Source organism: Zootoca vivipara, chromosome 1 (assembly GCF_965207765.1).
Source record: "Zootoca vivipara chromosome 1, rZooViv2.hap1.1, whole genome shotgun sequence".
NCBI lineage: Eukaryota > Metazoa > Chordata > Lepidosauria > Squamata > Lacertidae > Zootoca > Zootoca vivipara.
This window is the reverse complement of record NC_142582.1, coordinates 20,206,706-20,228,221: the sequence shown is the minus strand read 5'-3', so window position 1 is coordinate 20,228,221 and position 21,516 is coordinate 20,206,706. Positions and strand designations below refer to the sequence as shown.

The following is a 21,516-nucleotide window of genomic DNA, read 5'->3' as shown; positions in this document are numbered from 1 at the left end:
TACTAATTTACTACAAAGTGCACCACAGAGCAAAACACTTTGTAATATTATTATAATTGACAGGATGTTGAACCGCCATCTGCTGGAGCATCTGCAGTTCCAAGACCCGGCCAAGGTAATAGCTCTGTAAAAACTGCTGCTTTTCGTGAAGAAAACTGTATTTGCACCATTTTATTTTCATTCCAAGAGGCTTGGAATATTTCAGAACACAGGCCCACCTCAAATGAAATCTGTTCCTAAACAGGAGTTTAATTTGGGGGAGAGATGATGGTGCTATCTGATTTTTTAAAGAAGTATATTTAGTAGCGGGCCAACTTCTTGAGCCAATTAGAGCCATGTTGTCCCCTCGGCCAGCTCACTGGGATCAGCAGTCATTTGCGGGGAGAGAAGGAAGCATGCAGGAAGAGGGCAGGAGGTTGATTCTCTTTCACTAGTAGATATGGAGGATCCATGGAGATGGTGGGCAGAAATACCTAGAGGTCTTCACATCTGCTTGGGCCTCAGAATGAAGAGCAGGGTGAGTTTATTGTCTCCTAGCTTGACCTAGTGGCATGTGGGGGCAGCAGGCCTAGTCCATCTTAAGACATCAGCACCACACCTTTGAACTGTGACCAGCCATACCCTCCAGAGGGCAGAAGTACCCATGCGTTTGTGGTGGCGGTGATTTCATATTTTGGTTCCAAAACACAATTTATGTGCTTACAGTTCTGGATATATATATATTTCCTGGTCAGAAAGGTTTGATTGCTTGCAGCAGCAGCAGCACACTTGATCTTCCAGCTCCTTTTGTATCTTTCTTTACCGTAATTAGTCTTTCTGGTTTGGCTTTTGTTCCCATTTCGTGAGGATATGGCCGACTCAGTGAGACGGGAGGCAAAGTAGAAATGAAATACTTTTTTTTATACCGTATCTGAAGATTTTGTTGGCTTCATCAACACGTGTGAGAGGTTGCACGTATTTCATTTGAGGGATGGACTATGTGACAGTTTGCAAGTGCTTCATATCTATCTTTAACTTTACGCTATGCCATGCACGAGGACTTGCTAGAAGACAGTGAAATTGATTTTACTGCAAAAGGAATTGTATTCTCCCCACCATCACTGGACCAGAAACACAAAGATGTGAGAAACCTGGATTCTCATACGAAATGTATCCTGCAGGCGTTGGAAGACACAATCTTGAGGCACTTGGGATTACAAGTCAGGGAAAGTGTGTGCAAAAAGAAGATAGATAAAAATGCATATAGTAGTAACATGTACTGTATACTGAAAAGGCCCAAAGTATTCACAATTGCAGAGGGCTTTAATGCTGATGGTCGCTGAGTCATAGAACTGAACTGAAATGAGCCACTAGATCTAGATATAACAGAAGATATGGGGTGTGGAAGTGGGTCAGGGGTGGGGAAAATAATGTTGCCTTAGTATTAATATTTTTTTTTCCAGCTGAGTGCATGATTCTCTAGTGAAAGAAAGGGGCTGAAGCCGTTGAGTTGTATTTTGAGTTGTGAAGATCTTCAGGAAAAGAAAGCTCTTAGTTTTGGGCTGTCAAGATTGTCCCACTACGTGTTGTTACTGTTGTTACCCTGCATCCAAAATTGAGAGAATGAATTACAGCTTTTTCAGCAGAAAGGTTCTAGATGCAGTGGTACACCACTGAAGCCTGCAAATCAAAATAAGTAGCTAGTCAATAAGAAGTGTGCATGCAATCTTCAGGTTGGAGCCTGCCAAGGAACCATTATCTTGGTCTTGTCCTGAACATTTTTCAAGTGGGTCAGTCATGTCTGTTCCCCAGTCAGGACCATCAAAAACTACAGGATCAAGGTCAGATCAGAGCGGCACCATCAGCATATTGATAGCATCTTAAGGCCTACTTCAGTACTCATTAAACGTAAAGGTAAAGTGACCCCTGACCATTAGGTCCAGTCATGACCGACTCTGGGGTTGCTGCGCTCATCTCGCTTTATTGGCCGGGGGAGCTGGTGTACAGCTTCCAGGTCATGTGGCCAGCATGACAAAGCTGCTTCTGGCGAACCAGAGCAGCACAGGGAAACGCCGTTCACCTTCCCGCTGTAGTGGTACCTATTTATCTACTTGCACTTTGACGTCCTTTTGAGCGGCTAGGTTGGCAGGAGCTGGGACCAAGCAACGGGAGCTCACCCCGTTGCGGGGATTCGAACCGCCAACCTTCTGATCAGCAAGCCCTAGGCTCTGTAGTTTAACCCACAGCGCCACCCGCGCCCCGATAGCATTGATAGCATCTTAAGGCCTACTTCAGTACTCATTAGCTATGGCAAATTCCCACAGAGTCAAAGGCAGTACTATGTATGTGAGAAGGATTTAACAAGACTCACAATTCCCTTTGGGCTTGAACTACTCTTATGACACACAACTCATTCCTAACTAGGTGTCTGTTCTTTTTGCACACCTATTCAACTCTTTCCAACAGAAGCCTAGCCATGAACCAGTGAAAGTGGTGCATGCAAACACCCACCCCGTTGCATATTTCCCTATTGGAAAATGCAAATCTTTAGTAAATTGTAATGTAGTATAAAGGAACAAAATTGTGTGGGACTTGTGCAAAATAACTGTGGTTCTTAATAGCCTGAGAATGACTGAATGGTGTGATAATGCTTGAAAAATTAATAAGTGGCCTCGAGGTCATTTTGTTTACGTTCTAAGATAATTTAATTTGTTTACATTCTAATCTAGATTAACTGGTCCTTTATGCTAGTTAGAGAATGCTGAGAGACACAATTAAACTGTTTTATTAATGCCATTCAAGTGAGAGCCACTTCTGAGGGAGTTTAAAAACCAGATGGTAGGCTCAAATTACAAGAAAGGGTCTATCTGAGAACTCAGATCTACGCATTGTTGCACTTCAGCTGGTTTGTGTGCGGTTGGGTGGGTGTGGTGTAGCCTTTGCAAATGCTTCCCTTACCTTGGTTAACTTACAATATTGCCAGGTCTTGAGTCATTTTGGTACAATAAGCGTTAATGTGTGGCTTTTCTGTCAGAAATTCGTCATCGGACCCCAGTGCGAGGCAACGTGTCTCCCCTGACCCCTGCTTCACCAAAACAGGGATCTCCAAAAGGACCAAGCCCAGCGCCTCCAACTCCTGGCTTGCAGAGAGAGATTTCGGCACCGGGCGGACCTCCTGAGAGATCTATTACATCACCCTTGCAGCCAAATGTGTTACCAAGACATCCCGGGTCCCGTGCCACTTCAGTGCCTGGAATGGGTAAACAGAGCACTTAATGTTGTTTACAGTTTATATTATTTTCTCTGGTTACCAATAAAACAGGCCATTTTCAGACAGTATGGAAATGGCATTTTGTTTGGAAGTAGAGGGGCCGTTATCTGATTAAGCAGGAGTTCCATATTCAATTAGCCATAACTCTTTACAGCTGGCACCTTATGATACTGAAACCTATTGCCTGAGCTCATTTAACTGTTATGGCTTCTTTGTTTAAATGGTAATAAAACTTTGCAGTATTCTGTAGTCAACAATATAGCATACCTTTTTATGTTCTTGGTTTAGTCAAGCCTCCAGACTTAGATAAATCAGGTATATAAGAAAACACTTTTGGAATTCATTCATGGTTCTTACAAAGCCCTGGACATATTTTTTAACTTTCATTGTGACATTTATTCAAATGCTTAGTCTAAGCCCTCCCCCCAAAAGTTCACGCTGCAAAGATTAAAACATAAAATATTTAATAACTAAAGAGGTTTCGTATTAGGTAGCAGAGCTTTCTGAAGTAGAAAGCTGATGAACAAGGGACGGGGGAGAGTTAACATCAGTTACCTTGTTGAAACATTTTACTTCTAATTTGTATCTGCTGAAACTACCAGCTAAACTCAGAAGCACTTTAAACCTTTTTCATTGCTGGATTGATTTTCTGTTTTACAGATGTACTTTTCAGTTCAGTTGTGTATGGGGTGGTAAAAGTCTGTAGTGAGCGAACTCTTAATGAAAAAATTATTCATGTGTGCCCAGTGTGTCATTTTGTGCCTCCTTCCCACTTTCCTTTGCCTCCAATCTCTTAGGGTTGAAATTACAGATAAGAGGGTCAGATTCTGAGAGAAGGTCGGAGCTGCCTTTTTTACTCAGCTTGTGTCTAATTTGCTGCTTTCCCTTGCATTAAAATGATTACCTATTTGGAGTTCCCTCTTCAACTGCAAACCCTGGTGTAATAATAATAATAATAATAATAATAATACCCCGCCCATCTGGCTGGGTTTCCCCCGCCACCCTGGGCGGCTTCCAACAAAATATTAAAATACATTGGTCTGTTAAACATTAAAAGCTTCCCTAAACAGGGCTGTCTTCTAAAAGTCTGGCAGATGTTTTTCTCTTGCGTTAGGGATGGAGAGAACAAGGGACTTCTGACCTTGCAGCAGTCTGATCAATCCTGACCATTGCTATGTTGGCTTAGGCTGAGTTGGAGTCTTGGGTTCCAAGGGAGGAGCAGGCTACTAGATACAGCTGTATAGTACCTTGGTTTTTGAACAGCTTAGTTCTTGAACGTTTTGGCTCCCGAATGCCGCAAACCCGGAAGTGAGTGTTTCGGTTTGTGAACTATTTTTGGAAGCCAATCAGAAGCCACACCTTGGTTTTTGAACATTTTCGGAAGTTGGACAGACTTCCAGAATGGATTCCGTTCAAAAACCTAGGTACGACTGTGATGCATGAGAGGGCCTTACTTCATCCTGAATGACCATGTGCATTTTAGAGTGCTCAGCGTAGCAGTTGCATGTAGGACTCTCAGGCAACAGGATGGCTGATAACATTTCTGTGTGGAATCTCTTCACACCTGCCTCCCAAAGTTCAGAAGGGTGTGGATTATGACTACAGTTTTGTATTAAAATTTTGATCTTGCAGTGCAGGAGTTTGCCGGTCTCAGGCAAATATGAGGGCTATGTAGCTTTTGGGAGGAAAAAAATAGTATTGCACACTTTGAGGCAAGGGCTAGATGTTTGGTTCATTACTCATGTTTAAAACTGTAATTAATGTTGGTTACTTATTTTAATTAAGAGTTATTGGCAAATGTGGCAATTTTTAACCATAACATGTTAATTAAGAAACAAGCGCTTTCTGTTAATTCAGTTCTGTAGCATACAGTTAAAAGTCATGACAAACTTTGGAGGTTTATTGTTGGTGCACGAATTTCAGTGTATTTCCATGTAGTCTTTCAAGTGCAACTTACTTAGAAGTTCCAAGCAACATGATAGAATATAAAAGTCAAGTTTCTTGCTATGCAGATTTCTTCCTGTCTTGTGAGAAACATCAGCCGAAGTGCATATGACTGCACTTAATTATCTTTAAACTGGAAAAGATAATTCATTTTTTCATTACATTATACTTTGTGGAAGAGAATCAATTTAACATGTATTACCACAGAGCTTCCATATGTCTAAAAATTAATAACCAGCAGGTAGTTGAGAGTTTGCCAAGCTTTGCAGAAATGGCCAGTCTGCCCACAATGATTGCTTTTGATGTTCATATTAATTACTCTTGTCCATATCAGCATGAGGAATAAGATGCGTGGTTTGAGAATTGTTAGTGTGCCAAGTAATTGGAGAGGTTCTTGGGGCACATGGTCTTAGGTTTCAGGCTTCTTTAAGATTAGTGAGGCAGCCCTTTTACCAGGGGCCCTATGGTTGTTTTGAACTGAGATTGCCTCCAAAGTGTGCATGCTTACGGTAATAATACTGAAAATATTTATATGTGACATTGGATTGTTTTGCATGTAATGTTTTTTTAAAAATCAGTTTTTTTTCCAGTCCAAGGCTCTCTTATTTGTAATGGTGTTCCCTTTAAATGTAATTGGTTTAAAGTAATTGTGTAGGTCATGTATTTAATTGTGCAAAATGTGTATATGTTTGCATCCGAAACCTCCAGGTATAGGGCAGTACAGTCGTACCTTAGATCCAGAATGCCTTGGTACTTCGACATTTTGGCTCCCAAACGCTGCAAACCTGGAAGTGAGTGTTCCGGTTTGCAAACATTCTTTGGAACCCAAATGTCTGACAGGGCTTCTGTGGCTTCCGATTGGCTGCAGGAGCTTTCTACAGCCAATCAGAAGCTGTCCTTTGGTTTCCGAACGTTTTGGAAGTCAAACGGACTTCCAGAATGGATTGTGTTCATCTTCCAAGGTACAACTGTATATAAATTCAATAAATAATAATAATATCTTAAATGTTTGATAATTAGGATAGAACTGAAAGCTTAATGAATGTTGCAGTATCCAACTCCCAATTTGCCACACTTTTAAAAGTAGGGTGAGAAATCTGTGGCCGCTCCAATCTTCCATGCTGGCTGGTGTTGATGGTGTCCACCAATATCTGGAGCATCATATGTCCTATGGTACTGAGAGAATTTGAGCACACAGAATTATTATTTTTTGCTGGGGTGGGGGCGGAGTGGGGGAGAAGGAACAAAATATATATATAATATGTGCAAGTGTTCTAAACCTCATATAGAGTGGTACCTCGCAAGATGAATGCCCTGCAAGACGAATTTTCCGCAAGACGAATGCGTCTTGCGATCTGATGGTGACTCGCAAGACAAATTCGTTTTGCGAAAAATTCGCCTTGCAAATTGCGGTTTCCCATAGGAATACATTGAAATTTAATGTGTTCCTATGGGCAAAAAAAAAAAAGAAATTTCAATGCATTCCTATGGGTAACCGCGATTCGGCAGACGAATTTTTCGCAAAACGAATTGCCTCGTGGAACGAATTAAATTCGTCTTGCGAGGCAGCACTGTACAATATCATGATATAGATACGAACTGTTGGAATGTCTGTCGTAGGCCTGGTTTGCCCTTAATGCTAGACCATGGTTGATTTAGCAAACAACAGGTTAACTGCAAGTGATCAAGCAAACCTTACTTCGTTTCTTCAAAGCTTGAATTGTTTTTTTGGCTGCTCTTGCTTTGCGCCTTTGGTGAGCAATGAGGGCGAGGTAGTCCAACGAACCATGATTAAGCAAAGGTGCTCTCACATAATGCCACATCATTTAAGGGTTTGTAAGCCAACAACAAGCCATAGCTTCATGCTGTAATTTGTTGGCAGTAAGCAAACTATAGTTAAGATGCTGTGCAGCAAGGTTCACACATTGCAAAACGATGGTTTATGTGAATCAGGCCATAATGATTGAAGCCAGAGAGCCTTCTCTCCTCCCTGTGTGTTTCAGGGACCTCTCCATACAACCATGATGTGCCCTCCATGCCAGGTAGTTTAGGCTGAGAGAGTGGCTAGCCTTAAGGCCACCCGTTGAGCTTCATGATGAGTACGGATTTGAACCTTGGTTTCCCTGGTGCTAGTCAACATTCCAACCACCGTCCCATGCTAGTTCTCTATTGCATTAAGAACATCCAAAAGTAATACAATAGTCTCAACAGTGTTCATGTCCCTAGAAAAAGTGTAGGTTGCAATCCTATACAAACTTACCTGGGAGTAAGTCACATTGAATTCTGTGGGACTTACTTGTGAGTAGAAGTGTATAGGGTTGTGCTCAGTGTAGACAGACACCTGGCTTTGTCTCAAATAACAAATCTAAAATTTGACTGAGGTCCTAAATCGAGGCTAAAAAGTAGGTTTTGCATGCTCCGTGGTTGAGTTGGAGGGAACCAAAAATAACTTGTAGATTGCTAAGTGACAAATCCAGTATGTTTCAGGGAATGTGTATATCAGGCAAAACTGAGAGTACGGCATACCTAATTCAAGGGAAAGAAGCTTCAGGGCAATAGCATTGCTGTAAACAGCTATCAAAGGAGGCAAAAAACCTTCCAAATCTGTCTTCACAGAAGGGGACAATTTCCCTGTTACATATGGTATTTTCATTTGCAAGAAAAATAACCCTGAGGAACTGACATACGGAATTAAATCTGATAATGGGGTTGAAATGCACAAGAATATAATGCTAATTGCTAATACATGTTAGGGTGCTTTATTCCATTTTGTATCATACAGATTGGAAGCAAATGTCCTTATTCCTGGTTAATAAGTCAGTAGGTTGCTATCAATCCCATTTTGGTCTTCCAGGTCTTCATCCTCCAGGACCTCCGTTGGCAAGACCTATTCTTCCTCGAGAAAGGGGAGCATTGGATAGAGTTGTTGAATACTTAGTTGGAGATGGTCCACAGAACAGGTTAAACGTTACTTATTATGTTAAGTTCTGAAGTTATAACTCTTGAGTTGCTTCTCAGGTTTCCTGCGGTTTCTTCTTTACATCACTCTGGTAATTGCGGAAACCCAAACCCAGATGGGAGGAGCCCACGCTATGGCTTTTCCTCTTGGTAGCATTGCTCCTTCCAGAAAGAGGGGCATGTAATAAATGTGACGTGAAAAGGAACACTTACAATGCAATCCTATACATGTCTACTTAGAAATAAGGCTCACCAGGTTCAGTGGAACTTACTCCCACGTGAGCGAGTATAAGATTGTAGCCATACTGTAGTTTTCTAATACCGGTAACTGATGTGAACTCTTGTGCTGGTGCAGTCATTGTTCAGAGAATCTTAATCACCACACTTTTAATTGTCTGTCAATTAAAGTGCCTTTCTGACAGTTCTTGGAATAAAATCAGTTATATAAAGCATTGTTTTATTGGAGGAGGTATTTGTAGCTGCTATTATCATTATTATCATTCACCCAACCTTTGCCCTCAGGTCCCAGGGTGGGTTAGAGCATTTAAAAAAACAATATTAAAAACTGCTTAAAACAACTTACAATCACAAAAATAAAGCGGATCCTAAAAATACGCACCTCAGGTGTCAAAAGCCAGGTTAATGTCTTCAGCATTCCCCAGAAGCTGTACAGTGAAGGTACCAGACGAAGCTTTGTAGGGAGGGAATTTTACAGCTTAGCGCCCCCCCCCCCGAGAATGCCTTTGCTGGGCCACAACCACCCTTCTCTAAGGGTGAAGGAACTACCAAGAGGGCCCTCACTGCCGATCGCAGCACCTGAGACAGTCTGTGGGGAAGGAGGCGGTCTTTCAGATATTTGAGTCCTAAGTTGTTCAGGGCTTTTCAGATGTTCTGCCTCCTATTTTTTCTTCTTCAATTACTTTGCCTCGTTTTGAATCTTACCAACTTGACCTAGCTGTAATTTGAATTCAAATTGATGGTGCTTTAAACCAAATAGCCAAAATCTTTTTGAGTCTGAAGTGGCTGAGTCACAGTGTGGTTAAAAATACTCAGATGGCAGCTTTTAAATTTGCAGTAATTTGGTATGTTTGTGAGAATAAATTTATAATAGGGTTACACTCTCAGGTGCCTGCCTGCAGGCTAAACACATTGTGGGGTGCAGCGAGGAAGCCTGGGCTCCCCTTTTCTGATGTTGCACCGGGCGAGGCTACATCATGTCCAAAGGGGCATTAGCGGTCCACTTCCCTGCTCCATGCATTTAAACTGCATGTGGGAGGTGAATATGTGTAAAAGGGCTTGTGCCATTTTAATTCTGAATTTCAGTGCCCCCTTTCTGGTGTGCAAGTCCTGTTGAAGTGATCCAGTAGTACGACTAAATTATATTAATGACTAAAATTAAATGGCTAAACCAATGTTTTTAACCTCTGATCTCATCTTCTTTAGATATGCACTTATATGCCAACAGTGTTCCTCACATAATGGAATGGCTTTGAAGGAGGAATTTGAATATATCGGTAAGAACAAATGCATATATTCTGCTGCTTGAAAAAGCCTCCTGTCTCCCTGGCCACTATTGCCCGTTCAGGCATTTACAGAACGTAATATATTAGTTCTTGTTTAACTCTGTATCGGAGTGTGTCCTAAAAGTGCCAGAGCCATTAAAATCACTAAGCTTTAAGTACTCATAACTCTTTTTTTGTATTCAATTTTGTGTACTTAAAATATGTTATGGTATTCATGTGTGTATACCTTTTAGAATCCATTATCCTTAAAAAAAAGTTCTGTAATATGCAGGTCAAGGAACATGTGTGCAAAAGTGAGCTGTAGAAATAAGCTGCTTTCTCTGCATGCTTTTAAGATTGCACTTGGCTAAGAAACTGCACCCTAATAGGTCTTGTGTTTTTGTTTTTGTTTTTAAATCTGGACCCTCACTTTATCAGAACTTCAACAAAAATTTATCGTAACAGGAAAACCTGTGGGAGACATTGGAGATGAAGTGGGAACAAACTCCTGGGGCTATTCTTGAGTTTTACGGCTGACAATAACTTAAGACAGGCACAGCTCTTCATTGAACACAGATGTTGATTTTGCCGCCTCTCGGCAAACAAAAATCAATCTGCAAGTAATGTGAGAGAAATTATCTCAGGACATTTGGGTGTGTCTTCCCATTGGCTCTTGACCCTGAGAGGCAGCTTAACCCATTCATTTCATGTGTTCTTATATTATCAGAGGGCTAAAACATTTACTGTTCAAGCTCTGTATTACTCATGTGTGGTCAAAGTTTGGTTGAATCTCTCCTGAACAGCTCTCCCCTGCCCACCACCCCCAGCTAAATTGATCTCGATTCATGAGGCAGTAGCCATACTGCATATAAATAACAGAAAGTTTATACTGGATACGTAGCCTAAATTTTATAGGCTGTTGTTTGCCTGAGTGTTGTGACACTTTGATTTGTGCCTGCATGAGGGAGAGAGCTTTTAAGCCCTTTTCCAGAAGTATACTGTGGGACGCTTCTTTCTCTCTCCCTTCCCTCTCCGGTTGCTATGTAAACTGTTACATCTGCCTATAGAAACCCACAATGTGCAATAGCAATTCTTGGAAACGGATTCCAATTTTTGTAACACCAGTGACTTTGATCCTTAAATTTGCCTGTTCAAAATTCGCATGCATAGATTGCCCCCCTCCCCATTCATACATGCACTAAAATGACCTGCAAAGAAAACAGAATGGGTTCATGTGCTCTCTGTTGAAGTGGTGATTCTTCATACTTCAGCCAATGGCGCAGGGTTGGCAAGGAAGAAAGCAGTTTTTCTGAATATTTTCTCTTTCAGAATACAAATTCTCAACTGACTTGAGTCCGTTACAAAGAGTGATGCAAATCATTTGAGTGAGAAACAAAATCTCACTCCCGTTTTTGAATGTTCACTTAAAAGTCAAGGGTCATATCCAACACTGCTGTCCTGCTCAGTGGAACCTCTCCTCTTCTGCAATCCCCAATATGTCTTCAAAATCTGCTCCAGAGAGCTGGAGGACTCCTGGAGCATTTGGGGGGGGGGCGGCATGGGGAGAGGAAGGAAGAGTTCTGTCACACAAGCAGAATTATGCTCACACAACATTGGATACAACCCATGAAATGCAAGTTAGAGAGGTCACGCCTTTCTTTTTTTGCACTTCTGACCATAGTTAAAATATAGTTAAAGATGGATCAATGCACTTGTCCTGTGAAGCTTTCACTGCTTAAGACCTAGGCTCCCAAACTCAGGGGAACACCCCGTCATGCCGGGTTGCTATCTGTCTCTTTCCCCCCTGATAGGGATTTTTAGCACGGCATTCTTCCCAAATTTGTGGATTGAGGTAAGCAAAGAACAAGCAGTGTTTGCAAGGCTTGCAAGGAACAGGTGATAGTTGCTGTTGCCAAAGGAGTCATGAACCAAGCACCAGGTGTTTGGGCCTATCCCTCTCTCCCTCTTCAGTGTTGTTGGTGGGTCGCAAAGCATATCCAACCTCACCAGCATTCCCTACAACACAACTTCCACATGGTAAAATAAATTACAGCTGCAGCAGCCTGTATGTTTCCCCCCCTGTACCTTTCTTTCACCAAGGCTGGAGCCAGTGGGAGGCAGAAGTGAGGAGTACTACTGATAAAAATGTGAGGATAAAATAGGGAGGAGGATAACCATGTACACTGCCTTGAGCTCCTTGGAGGAAAGGAAGGCTGCAGAAGTTGCAATAATAAAAAAGAGAAATGTTGCCTTAAACGTATAGCTTCTCCAGTCTTTTTTGCCTCGTGAAAGAAAAGAACATTCACATAGATTTTTGAGCAGAAGACCCAAATTATAACCCTCCTAGTGGTGCAGGAATGGAACTTCTAACACTTTTGCAAAGCTAAGCAGGCTCCCGTATGTTTTCAAATTGGATGGGGAACTGTGTGTTGAGATTCCTGCATTGCAGGGGGTTGGACTAGATGACCCTTGGGGTCCCTTCCAACTCTACAGTTCTCTGGAAAAACTGCATCAGAAATTTCAAATCCGAGAAAAGACTTGCCCTGCTGTAAGAAAGCAACTCTTCTTTGTTTGTTGTTGTCATTGATAATGGGAGAAGGTGAGAGTATGCAGTGCCGCTTCTACAAAAATCAGTTTGGTGTTCTTCCTTTCCAAGTTAATGCTTTAGAGTCTTGCAGCCATTGCATTGTTAGCACATTAAGGTTCAGTGAGCTAACTGGATACACTTGTATTAAACCTTTGTGCAGCATTTAGGTGTGCCTACTGCTTTTTCCTGAATCCTGCAAGAAAAACAAGACCTCAAGCTCCACGACTTCCAGATTTCAGTGCCGAAAAGAAGCAGCCTACAGAGGCACAGAGCACGACTGAACCTCTGCAGTTGGGGGAAGAAAAGTTAGAAGAGAATCAAATGGCTGAAGGTGTGCATAGAGTTCTCTACATTTGCCAGAAAATGTAATTAGGGCAATTGGATTGGAATCATTTTGCTTTTCCTTTCAGTGCTGTTTATTCAATCTTGCCAGTGGATGTTCGCTATATATGAAAGAAAGCGTGTTGCTCATAGTCAAAAGCAACCACGATACTATATCTCATGTGCAGAAAATCTTTTTTCATCTTGATTTTCTAAGAATAGGATGATCTTGGGTCATCCTATAGTATATTTTGCTTTGTTGGTTTTTCAAAGTTGGCTGCCAAGAATGTTTTTAGTTAGTCCCCCTCCCCCAGCTGTAGTAGAATCCAAACTTAATTCACTTTCTTTTTGTAAAATAGATTCTTTCCATCCTATCTAGCAAGACTATCGGTCTCTTAAATTTTCTTTGTTTACAAAGCCCTGGTTCTTCTACTTTTTTTTGCTTTTTTAGTATCAATATTAGCATTTACACTGTGTAATTAAAGGATTTGGATCACAGAACGGTTAGATTTCATTGTTTTCCCCAGGTCATTGGGTTGAGGTGGGGTTTAAGTTCCTGCCTTTGTTCGTAAAGCTGGTTTTGCTGTTTTCCCCAGGGCAGGAAAATCTAGTAAAACTGACTGGGCTTTTTTTTAAAAAAAATAAAAAAATAATAATGGGTAGTTCAAAGACAAATTGTCAACTTTAATTTAAGAAAGTTCCTTTTGAGATGGTTTATAGGCTTGAAAATACAGTAAGCATCTTGTGTTCAGCTAACAAAAGCATGCCGCATTCTAAGAACATAGCTTTGACTATCACTCTGCATTTATTTCCTTAAAAGTATTCTGTTATATGTAAAAGCATCTTTTTGTAGATGGCTCTAAACAGAGAACTTCCTTGAGAGCATATCCAGAAATGATCATACTACCAAGTGCTCTTAGATGAACAAATATGGCATGTAATGCCCATGTGTGACAAGGTTTATGGTGGGAAACCTTTGTAACCTACAATTTGATGCAAACTGTTATCAATTTCCCTTTTATTTTTTATAACCCTTTCTGCCTGGTAACAGGTCTCCAAGGCTACCCGTAATAAAAGAAAGCAAAACAAAGCACAGTGTATCCGGATTTTTACCTTCCATGAACAAAAGAGCAATCTTAATAGAGGGATCTGACTAGGAGAAGGCGGGAGGATGTGGAGGAAGGGGGGGGGGAGGAATCAAAATTCCATTGTCTCATTTGGGGTGATTTCTCCCTTCCCACTGCAGCTCTGTATGACACAGCCCACCATTTACTGTACACCTTCCTGATGTCTTCAGAGAGGCTTTTCAAGGGCTACAGAGGGGAGGAGGGAAAGGAAGGATCAGTTGTGTGAACTTGACATTCCACAAGCTGCTATTTTCCCCAGAAATTAATCACATGATCAGTGTAATCAAACCTTGTGTCTCATGCAGACCCTTTAGAAGAAGCCACCCAACCTACTGAGACAAACCAGGAAGATGACCAAGCTTTGACTATTGAAGACCAAAGCCGTGACGTAGTTTCGGCAGTGGCTGAAGAGCAACCAGGAAGCGAAGCCAAAACTGCCACCCCAGACTCTGAGTTTGCTGTTCCAACTTCCCAACGACAGGAACCACTAGCAGAAGAATAAAGTGCCTAATTATTTTTAGCTACGCTCTTTCAGCTGTTACTTTTTTGTCAGGTGGGCTGCTTTCAAAAGCTGCAGTGTCGCCACTCTCATGAGCTCAGACTGCCACTGTATGTTGAAGCTAAGTGTACTACGAGGTATTTTGTTGCAAGTGTGGGGGCAAGTTAAAGCACTTCAAAATGTGCCACTTAGCTGAAGTCTAACCCAAGCACAGGTATCCTTCCTTTTTTTGTTTTGCCTACTTTCTAAAAAAACAACCTAAAAATGCCTAAATGGAGTATTTTACATACAAGTGATTTAATATATAGTCTTATTTGGTTTTTGAACAAAGTGCTGTAAATAACTAAAAGGATGTGTAATTCTTGGTTTAGTAAACTTAGGTTTTTTTTGGGGGGGGTAATATTTAGGTATTGAATGACTTTTGAGTATCTAGATGTTTACAGGACAAAGGGTGCTTAGGTATTTATCATAAGCAGTACGAAAGTGTCAATACAACTAAAACTTAGTCACTCCTTACCCTTTTTTGTTTTCCTTTGAGAGAATGTAAGTTGTTAAAGGGTTGTCCAAAGTATGATATATCCTTTTGGGGCTATATGCACAGCAGATGAGCTAACAGCATGTGAAATAGAAAGCTAGTTTGTGTTTACATAAAGCGTAGGAATATCCGCACTTGACTGTACTTGAATACTGCGCATTATTTATACCTGTACAATAATGACTATAAAAGTGAATTTTGTGTATTTTGTTAAAGGAAAATAAAGACTGTAGCATTATGTACTTGTTTTGCATGTTCTTTTAAGGTTTAGACAGTCCAGATTCATGTACATGTTACTATTTTCATACAAGCATCTACCGTACTTTGATTTCTCTTTCTGAGTACTGGATTATTTCTTTGGCACTTAACCAGACCTTTTTAGGCTTGGTGAACCTTTCAAGCTTGGTGGTTTTCATAAAGCCTAAGAACTGGTCAGTGCATCAGCAGACTTCATTATGAACATATGCCTGGAGAATAGGCTGACAGCACATAATAGTAAAAAAATTCCTTCAGTAGCACCTTAAAGACCAAAATCTAAGAAGGTTTCTGTCCAGTCAGTGCCAGGTGTAAATCATTCAAGTTTCTTAATGAGAAGAACAGAATATAAGTATAATGAATAAGTATTGTGCTTGACTCTCATAATATGAAGGAATACTTGCTCCTTCAGACTTCATCTGGCACATGTGCTGAAGACTGTAGACAGAGCTCATCCAGCCAGTGGCAATTTCAAGGAGCAAGGATCCAGGCATGCTTGTTTGCTTGGTGTCCCACCTTCAAATGATATGCAAACTAGTTCCTGTCATTGAGCAACATCAAAGATGCTATCTATTTTTTTCTTTTCTTACTAAAGCGTGAGTTCTACTGGACTAATAACTCACTGGAAAACTTCTGCCTAGCAATATGTGTGTTTCAGTCAGCTTGGCTTCCTTCCAGCAGTAGCCCCTCCCATTCAGACCATGTGCTCTGGCAGAGAACATGGCCACACCCACAAACAAACTCACAATCAAGCCTCCACATAGCCCAGGCCGGGGGTAGGCAACCTCAGGCCCGTGGGTCGGATGCGGCACAATCGCCTTCTCAATCCGGCCCATAGCTGCCAAGTTAACCCTTTTTTAAGGGAAATTCCCTTATGCTGAATAGGCTTCCTCGTGAGAAAAGGGAAAACTTGGCAGCTATGATCCGGCCCATGGATGGTGCAGGGATCAGCTTGTTTTTACATGAGTAGAATGTGTCCTTTTCTTTAAAATGCATCTCTGGGTTATTTGTATGGCCTGCTTGGTGTTTTTACATGAGTAGAATGTGTCCTTTTCTTTAAAATGCATCTCTGGGTTATTTGTATGGCCTGCTTGGTGTTTTTACATGAGTAGAATGTGTCCTTTTCTTTAAAATGCATCTCTGGGTTATTTGTATGGCCTGCTTGGTGTTTTTACATGAGTAGAATGTGTCATTTTCTTTAAAATGCATCTCTGGGTTATTTGTGGGGCATAGGAATTCGTTCATTTCCCCCCAAAAAATATAGTCGGCCCACCACATGGTCTGAGGGACGGTGGACCTGCCCACGGCTGAAAAATGTTGCTGACCCCTGGCCCAGACAGGCAAGCAACCTTAATCCAAAAGAGACACGCTCACTCTTTTCAGTCTCTTTTACCAAGCTCTCGCCAACGCCCCTGTTTACGGGTCATTTTCATGAGCTCCCAGGGAATACAATAAACACAATCAGCTCCAGCCAGCATTGCCAAATGGTCAGGGATGATGGGAGTTGTAGTTCCAGCAACATCTGGAGGTTCCTCAGCCCTGTGCTTGGGGCTCTGGTCTGGGCTGTTGCCTCTTACTGCTTTGCCCCATCGGAGGTCCTGCGGGGAGGGGGAATACTGCTACTGAAAAATATTCTGTCCGCAGCTGCCAAGGGGGTAACCCCAGCTCTTGTTGTGCACTAGTGCAGGTTACAAACTTCAGTTAGAAGCCAATGGCTTGGAACAAACGGACTGATGCTTCTTCTCAGCATAAGCCATCCAAGGAAAGTATCACAAGTTTTAAAGGGTTTATGTATTTACTAAAACAAAAAACAAAGCCCACCAAATCAATTGGGATTGTGCATCCTTGAGAAAGTGGAGCACAGCTGAAAACAGCTGCCTAATTGGTTTGATGAAAATGGTCACTTGATCTTAGCCAAAAGGCCGAGAAGTGATAGTAGTAGTAGTAGTAGAAATAATAATAATAATAATAATAATAATAATAATAATAATAATAGCCACATAAAATAGGGGAAGGTAGTGATTCTTGGACTGTAAGGTCTCTAAACAAGAGCTATGTCACTTATACTTTATGTGCATCTGTTCAAGCAAAATACGGAATAGTAACATAAATCGTCATAATAGTATAAGTAGCAAGGAATCCCTGTAAGATTTATGCAATTATCTGAACTACAAACCCCTGTTTTTCCATCTTTACAGAGTGCATAGCAGCAGAAACACCAAAGTAGTAAATTATTATAGTGGTTAGACTCCAGTTTATAATATTACTAAAGCACAACTGTTTAGGGATGTTCTAAATATTTGCCAGTTTCAGTTTTTGGATGAAAAACCAGCAATTTCAAGGATGTGTATAGAAATAGGAAGAACACTGTGTGTTAAATAATTACTTCTGTACATTGTTTTTCCTTTCCATTGTTATACTGCTGTTTTGCCATACTTTTTTTGAAAAAGAAAAATAAGTAATCTAATTGAAGCTTTCCCCCTACCATAGGCCTAAATGAACAGAAGCTAACATGGGGCAATTAAAAGAGGCTATTCAAGGGGCAATAGAAGCCCTTCATCATTAAGAGGAAGCAATAAAATGAGAAGGACCCATAAACAGGAAACTTTTAGTTAATGACACAGAAACTGAAAAAAAAAAACCTCAGCACTTTTTCTGTTCAGCACGAAAAGCATAGGCAACACTGAACTGCAGTAATTTAGCAACATTGTCCAGATTTTCCTCCAAAGCGAGTGAGCAAACAACAGATGGCAATTCCAGAGAAAAATGCTAGTGTTGGGAACAACCTAGTGCCAACTCACTTTGCTTGGTTCAAGAGAGATTGACAAGCAGAAGTTTCGTATCTTTGCTTAGACTGAGACCCCTCTTTATATCCTCTAAAAGGAACTGGAAACATTCACTTACTGAGGAGATATAGATGTATTGTACAGTACATTTCAGGAAGGCACAGATGTTATCCAAATGCTCATTTGGACGATGAAAAAGATGGCTGCAAATTTCTTCCTAAAGGCTAGTTCTCATGTTGAGATGTGTCAGTGAATAGTTCAAGTCCTGTAAGCAAATGCTGTAAGCAAATCAACTACGGCGCTCAAGCATTCCATAAGCCGGCCATGAAGCTCACAGGTGACATTGGGCCAGTCACTGCCTCTTATGGGTTGTTGCAGGGATTAAATGAGGAGGGGGACAACTATGTATGCTCCATGGACACAGGTGGGAAATAAATGCAATGAATGAATGAATGAATGAATGAATGAATGAATGAATTGTCCCACAATTTGCTCTGAAGTCACAGCAGCCACTATGGAGAAATTATTTTAATGCTCAGGACTGAAATATACCCTGTGGATACAGCTTAATACAGCTTAATCTGTAGCATAAAAGATTTTCCAGGTCTCTCTTGATGCCAAGTGGATGGCTGCATAAAAGACTTAACATCTGCATATGTCTTTGTCCTGGAAGACAACACTTCATGCTTGCTAATTGTTTTTAAATTTTGTAATAAAAAGTGGGGAGTGAAGAAATTGGAGCCTTAATATCATCTGGTGGGGGTCACTGTTTTAGCCACCCCTCCTCCAGGCAAAGGAAACTAGAAGTTCCATTGTTTTTTGTAATGAGAGAGTTCAATACTTCTCCCATTAAAGTCAATTATTCTTGAAAGAGCTTATATTGAGCTGGATCATCTTTGTGTTTGGAAGACAGTATTTTATTTTATTTTGGATCCGAAGGATTTGTAGCTGAAGTGCAGTGGGACTGCTGGAGTCATGGAAAGATCCTTATACCATGCAAAGGTTGGTATTTGTTCCACGCTGGTTTATTTTCGGCTAAGCTGCAGAAGAGCCCTGAGATGAGGTCTCCTGTTAAAAGTCCTAATGCTACATGATACCCTCCTGCCTGTGTTGCTGTCATTCTAACTAGTTCTTTAGCAATGCATTAAATCACTTCTGGATGCTTGTGGCATCTTCTTGCGTTTCAGAGCAGTAGATAAAGCCAGGATCCCACAAAACAAAGCTGATCTAACATGCAGTGGCAGCGCAGTGGAAACTTAAGTTTTTCTGAAGCTGGGGGTTTAGTGTAGGAGTTAACTTTTCTTTTTAAAAATGGATGAGGAAAGAAAGAACTTCATTTCAGTTCTGCAAAACCTATACAAATAGTATATTTACTTCCTGAAGGAAGTTATGATCAAGTGGGCACGTGATATAGGTGATTCAATTGGGCTGGAACTATGGGAGAAACTATGGAAATACGACATTAAATCCACAGCATGTTCTACAATTAGAGAGAACTTTATGAAAATGATATACCAATGGTACTTAACTCTGGTCAAATTGGCAAAAATTTATAAATTAAAATCTAATAATTGCTGGAGATGTAAGAAAGAAATTGGAACAATCTATCATATGTGGTGGGAGTGTGGACTTATTAAACAATTTTGGAATAGTATATATGAGGAAATCAAAAAGATGTTTAAAATATCTTTTATTAAAAAGCCCAGAAGCATTTCTTTTAGGCTTAATTACAAATGATATCCCTGGTGATAAAAAGAAAGTATTCTTATATGCGGCAACAGCTGCCAGGACACTCATAGCAAAAAATTGGAAAGGAGAAAAAATCCCATCAGTAAGAGAATTGCAAATAAAACTCTGCGAATATATAGATTTGGCAAGGTTAATGGCGTCATAAGAGGACAATCAGAGCAAAGACTAATAAAAGAATGGGACTGTGTTAAAGAGTATATGAAAAAACATTTTTCTGGAATAAACATATCGGTATGTAATGAGTGAAGTTTGCAAGGTTAAAGATATGAAGAAATGGACATAAAAGGTTTAAAGTTATAATTAATGTGTATAACACACGGCAATCAAGATAAAGTCTAAATTTGAAGTCTAAAGGGTGGAAAGGAGTAAAAATGTATGTATGTTTCATTACGATTTGTGGCTGTTGTTTTTTCTTACAAGATTTTTGATTATTGTTTTACTTTATTTATATTTTATGTTGTAACTTTGCAATGAAAAGCTGCACCACCAGCATATGGAGACTTCCGAGCAGCTCCTGAAGCCTGCCAGAGCTAACTGCTCCGGGCTGGTTAGACTGCATTTCCCAGGGACATGAGATGAAATCTGGGGACATTCTGGGGATGGAATTTGTCCGGGGACTTATTCGCAAATCAGGGGACTGTCCCCGGGAAACGGGGACGTCTGGTAACCCTAGGCTACTGCTTCTCTCTCTGCGCTGGCATGTAGCCAGTCAAAGGCCTTCACAACATGGGCTGATTGTGGCCGTACCTCTGCCTGTTTGCAGCTTCCTGGGGGAATACAATTAACTACCCATTGTTCCGAGCCTTATTTCTTTACTCCCATTGTCTCTATGCATGCCCTTATCAGCTCTGTCTCTCTTTGTGACCTGAATTCTACTTACAGAGTGAACTATAAATACTGTCGACAAATAAAGGTGTGATGGAGGAGAAAAAGAGTAACATGATGTCACAAGACTTGCTTATGGTGCACATAGTGATTCACAGAATTCCATCTTTCTGAGAAATGGTGATGTACCTGTAGCTGGGCTTGTCTTAAAAAGGTAAAGGGGCCCCTGACCGTTAGGTCCAGTCACGGATGACTCTGGGGTTGTGGCACTCATCTCACTCTATAGGCCGAGGGAGCCGGTGTTTGTCCGCAGACAGCTTCCAGGTCATGTGGCTAGCATGATTAAGTTGCTTCTGGCGAACCAGAGCAGCGCACGGAAATGCCATTTACCTTTCCGCCGGAGTGGTACCTATTTATCTACTTGAACTTTGACGTGCTGTCGAACTGCTAGGTGGCAGGAGCTGGGACCGAGCAACAGGAGCTCACCCCATCATGGGGATTTGAACCGCCGACCTTCTGATTGGCAAGCCCTAGGCTCTGTGGTTTAGACCACAGCACCACCCATGTTCCTGTCTTACCCTGAATCAAAAATGAACTTTGGGAACAGTGCTGGCCAAACTTGAGTCTCCAGCTGCTTTTGGACTACAGTTCCCATCATCCCTGACCCCTGGTCCTGCTAGCTAGGGATGATGGGAGTTGTAGTCCAAAAACAGCTGGAGACCCATCTTTGGGAAATACTGCTCTGGAGATTAATAAGGTTAAGTTGCCTATTAAGACCTCTCCCATCCCACTCCACTCCCTTAATCCTTCCTGGACTTGGTTCAGCCATAACCCTAGCCCATCCCTGAACCACTCTCCTAAATGGCAGTGTCCTTTGAAAGGACTACAAATTCACATATTAGTATTATTTTTTATTATTTAAATTTGTATATATAAATTTGTATTTAAATTTCTGTGTCAAGGCCTTAGATTTGTGGAGCTTAGGGCATCTTCAGCTGCTCAGGAGTTTTTTTTATGTTGCTTTCTGAAACGAATATACAATTGGGGGGGTGGCAGTTGTCAGAAGATGGACACAAATGTTGGATCTGGCTTTTAGTATTCAGTGACTGATAACAAGGCACCATTTCCCAGTTAGAGAATCTGGGAAGCCTGTGCGTGAGAATGGATGGAGGCACCTT

The 21,516-nt window shown here is 41.1% G+C and overlaps 1 protein-coding gene across 6 annotated transcripts in view; it reads left to right on the top strand.

Moving 5' to 3' along the window:
* The window catches only part of LNPK (lunapark, ER junction formation factor), a 47,592-nt gene extending 32,627 nt beyond the window's left edge, over nt 1-14,965 (top strand). For all 6 annotated transcript variants that reach the window (XM_035134879.3, XM_035134863.3, XM_035134854.3 and 3 more), the window contains exons 8-13: nt 64-115; nt 3,014-3,238; nt 8,049-8,154; nt 9,596-9,666; nt 12,402-12,572; nt 13,995-14,965. In XM_035134879.3, the coding sequence (XP_034990770.3) occupies nt 64-115; nt 3,014-3,238; nt 8,049-8,154; nt 9,596-9,666; nt 12,402-12,572; nt 13,995-14,191 (822 nt within the window). In that variant the 3' untranslated portion in view covers nt 14,192-14,965. The remainder of the gene's footprint in view (nt 1-63; nt 116-3,013; nt 3,239-8,048; nt 8,155-9,595; nt 9,667-12,401; nt 12,573-13,994) is intronic.
* Nucleotides 14,966-21,516: the final 6,551 nt, after the last annotated feature.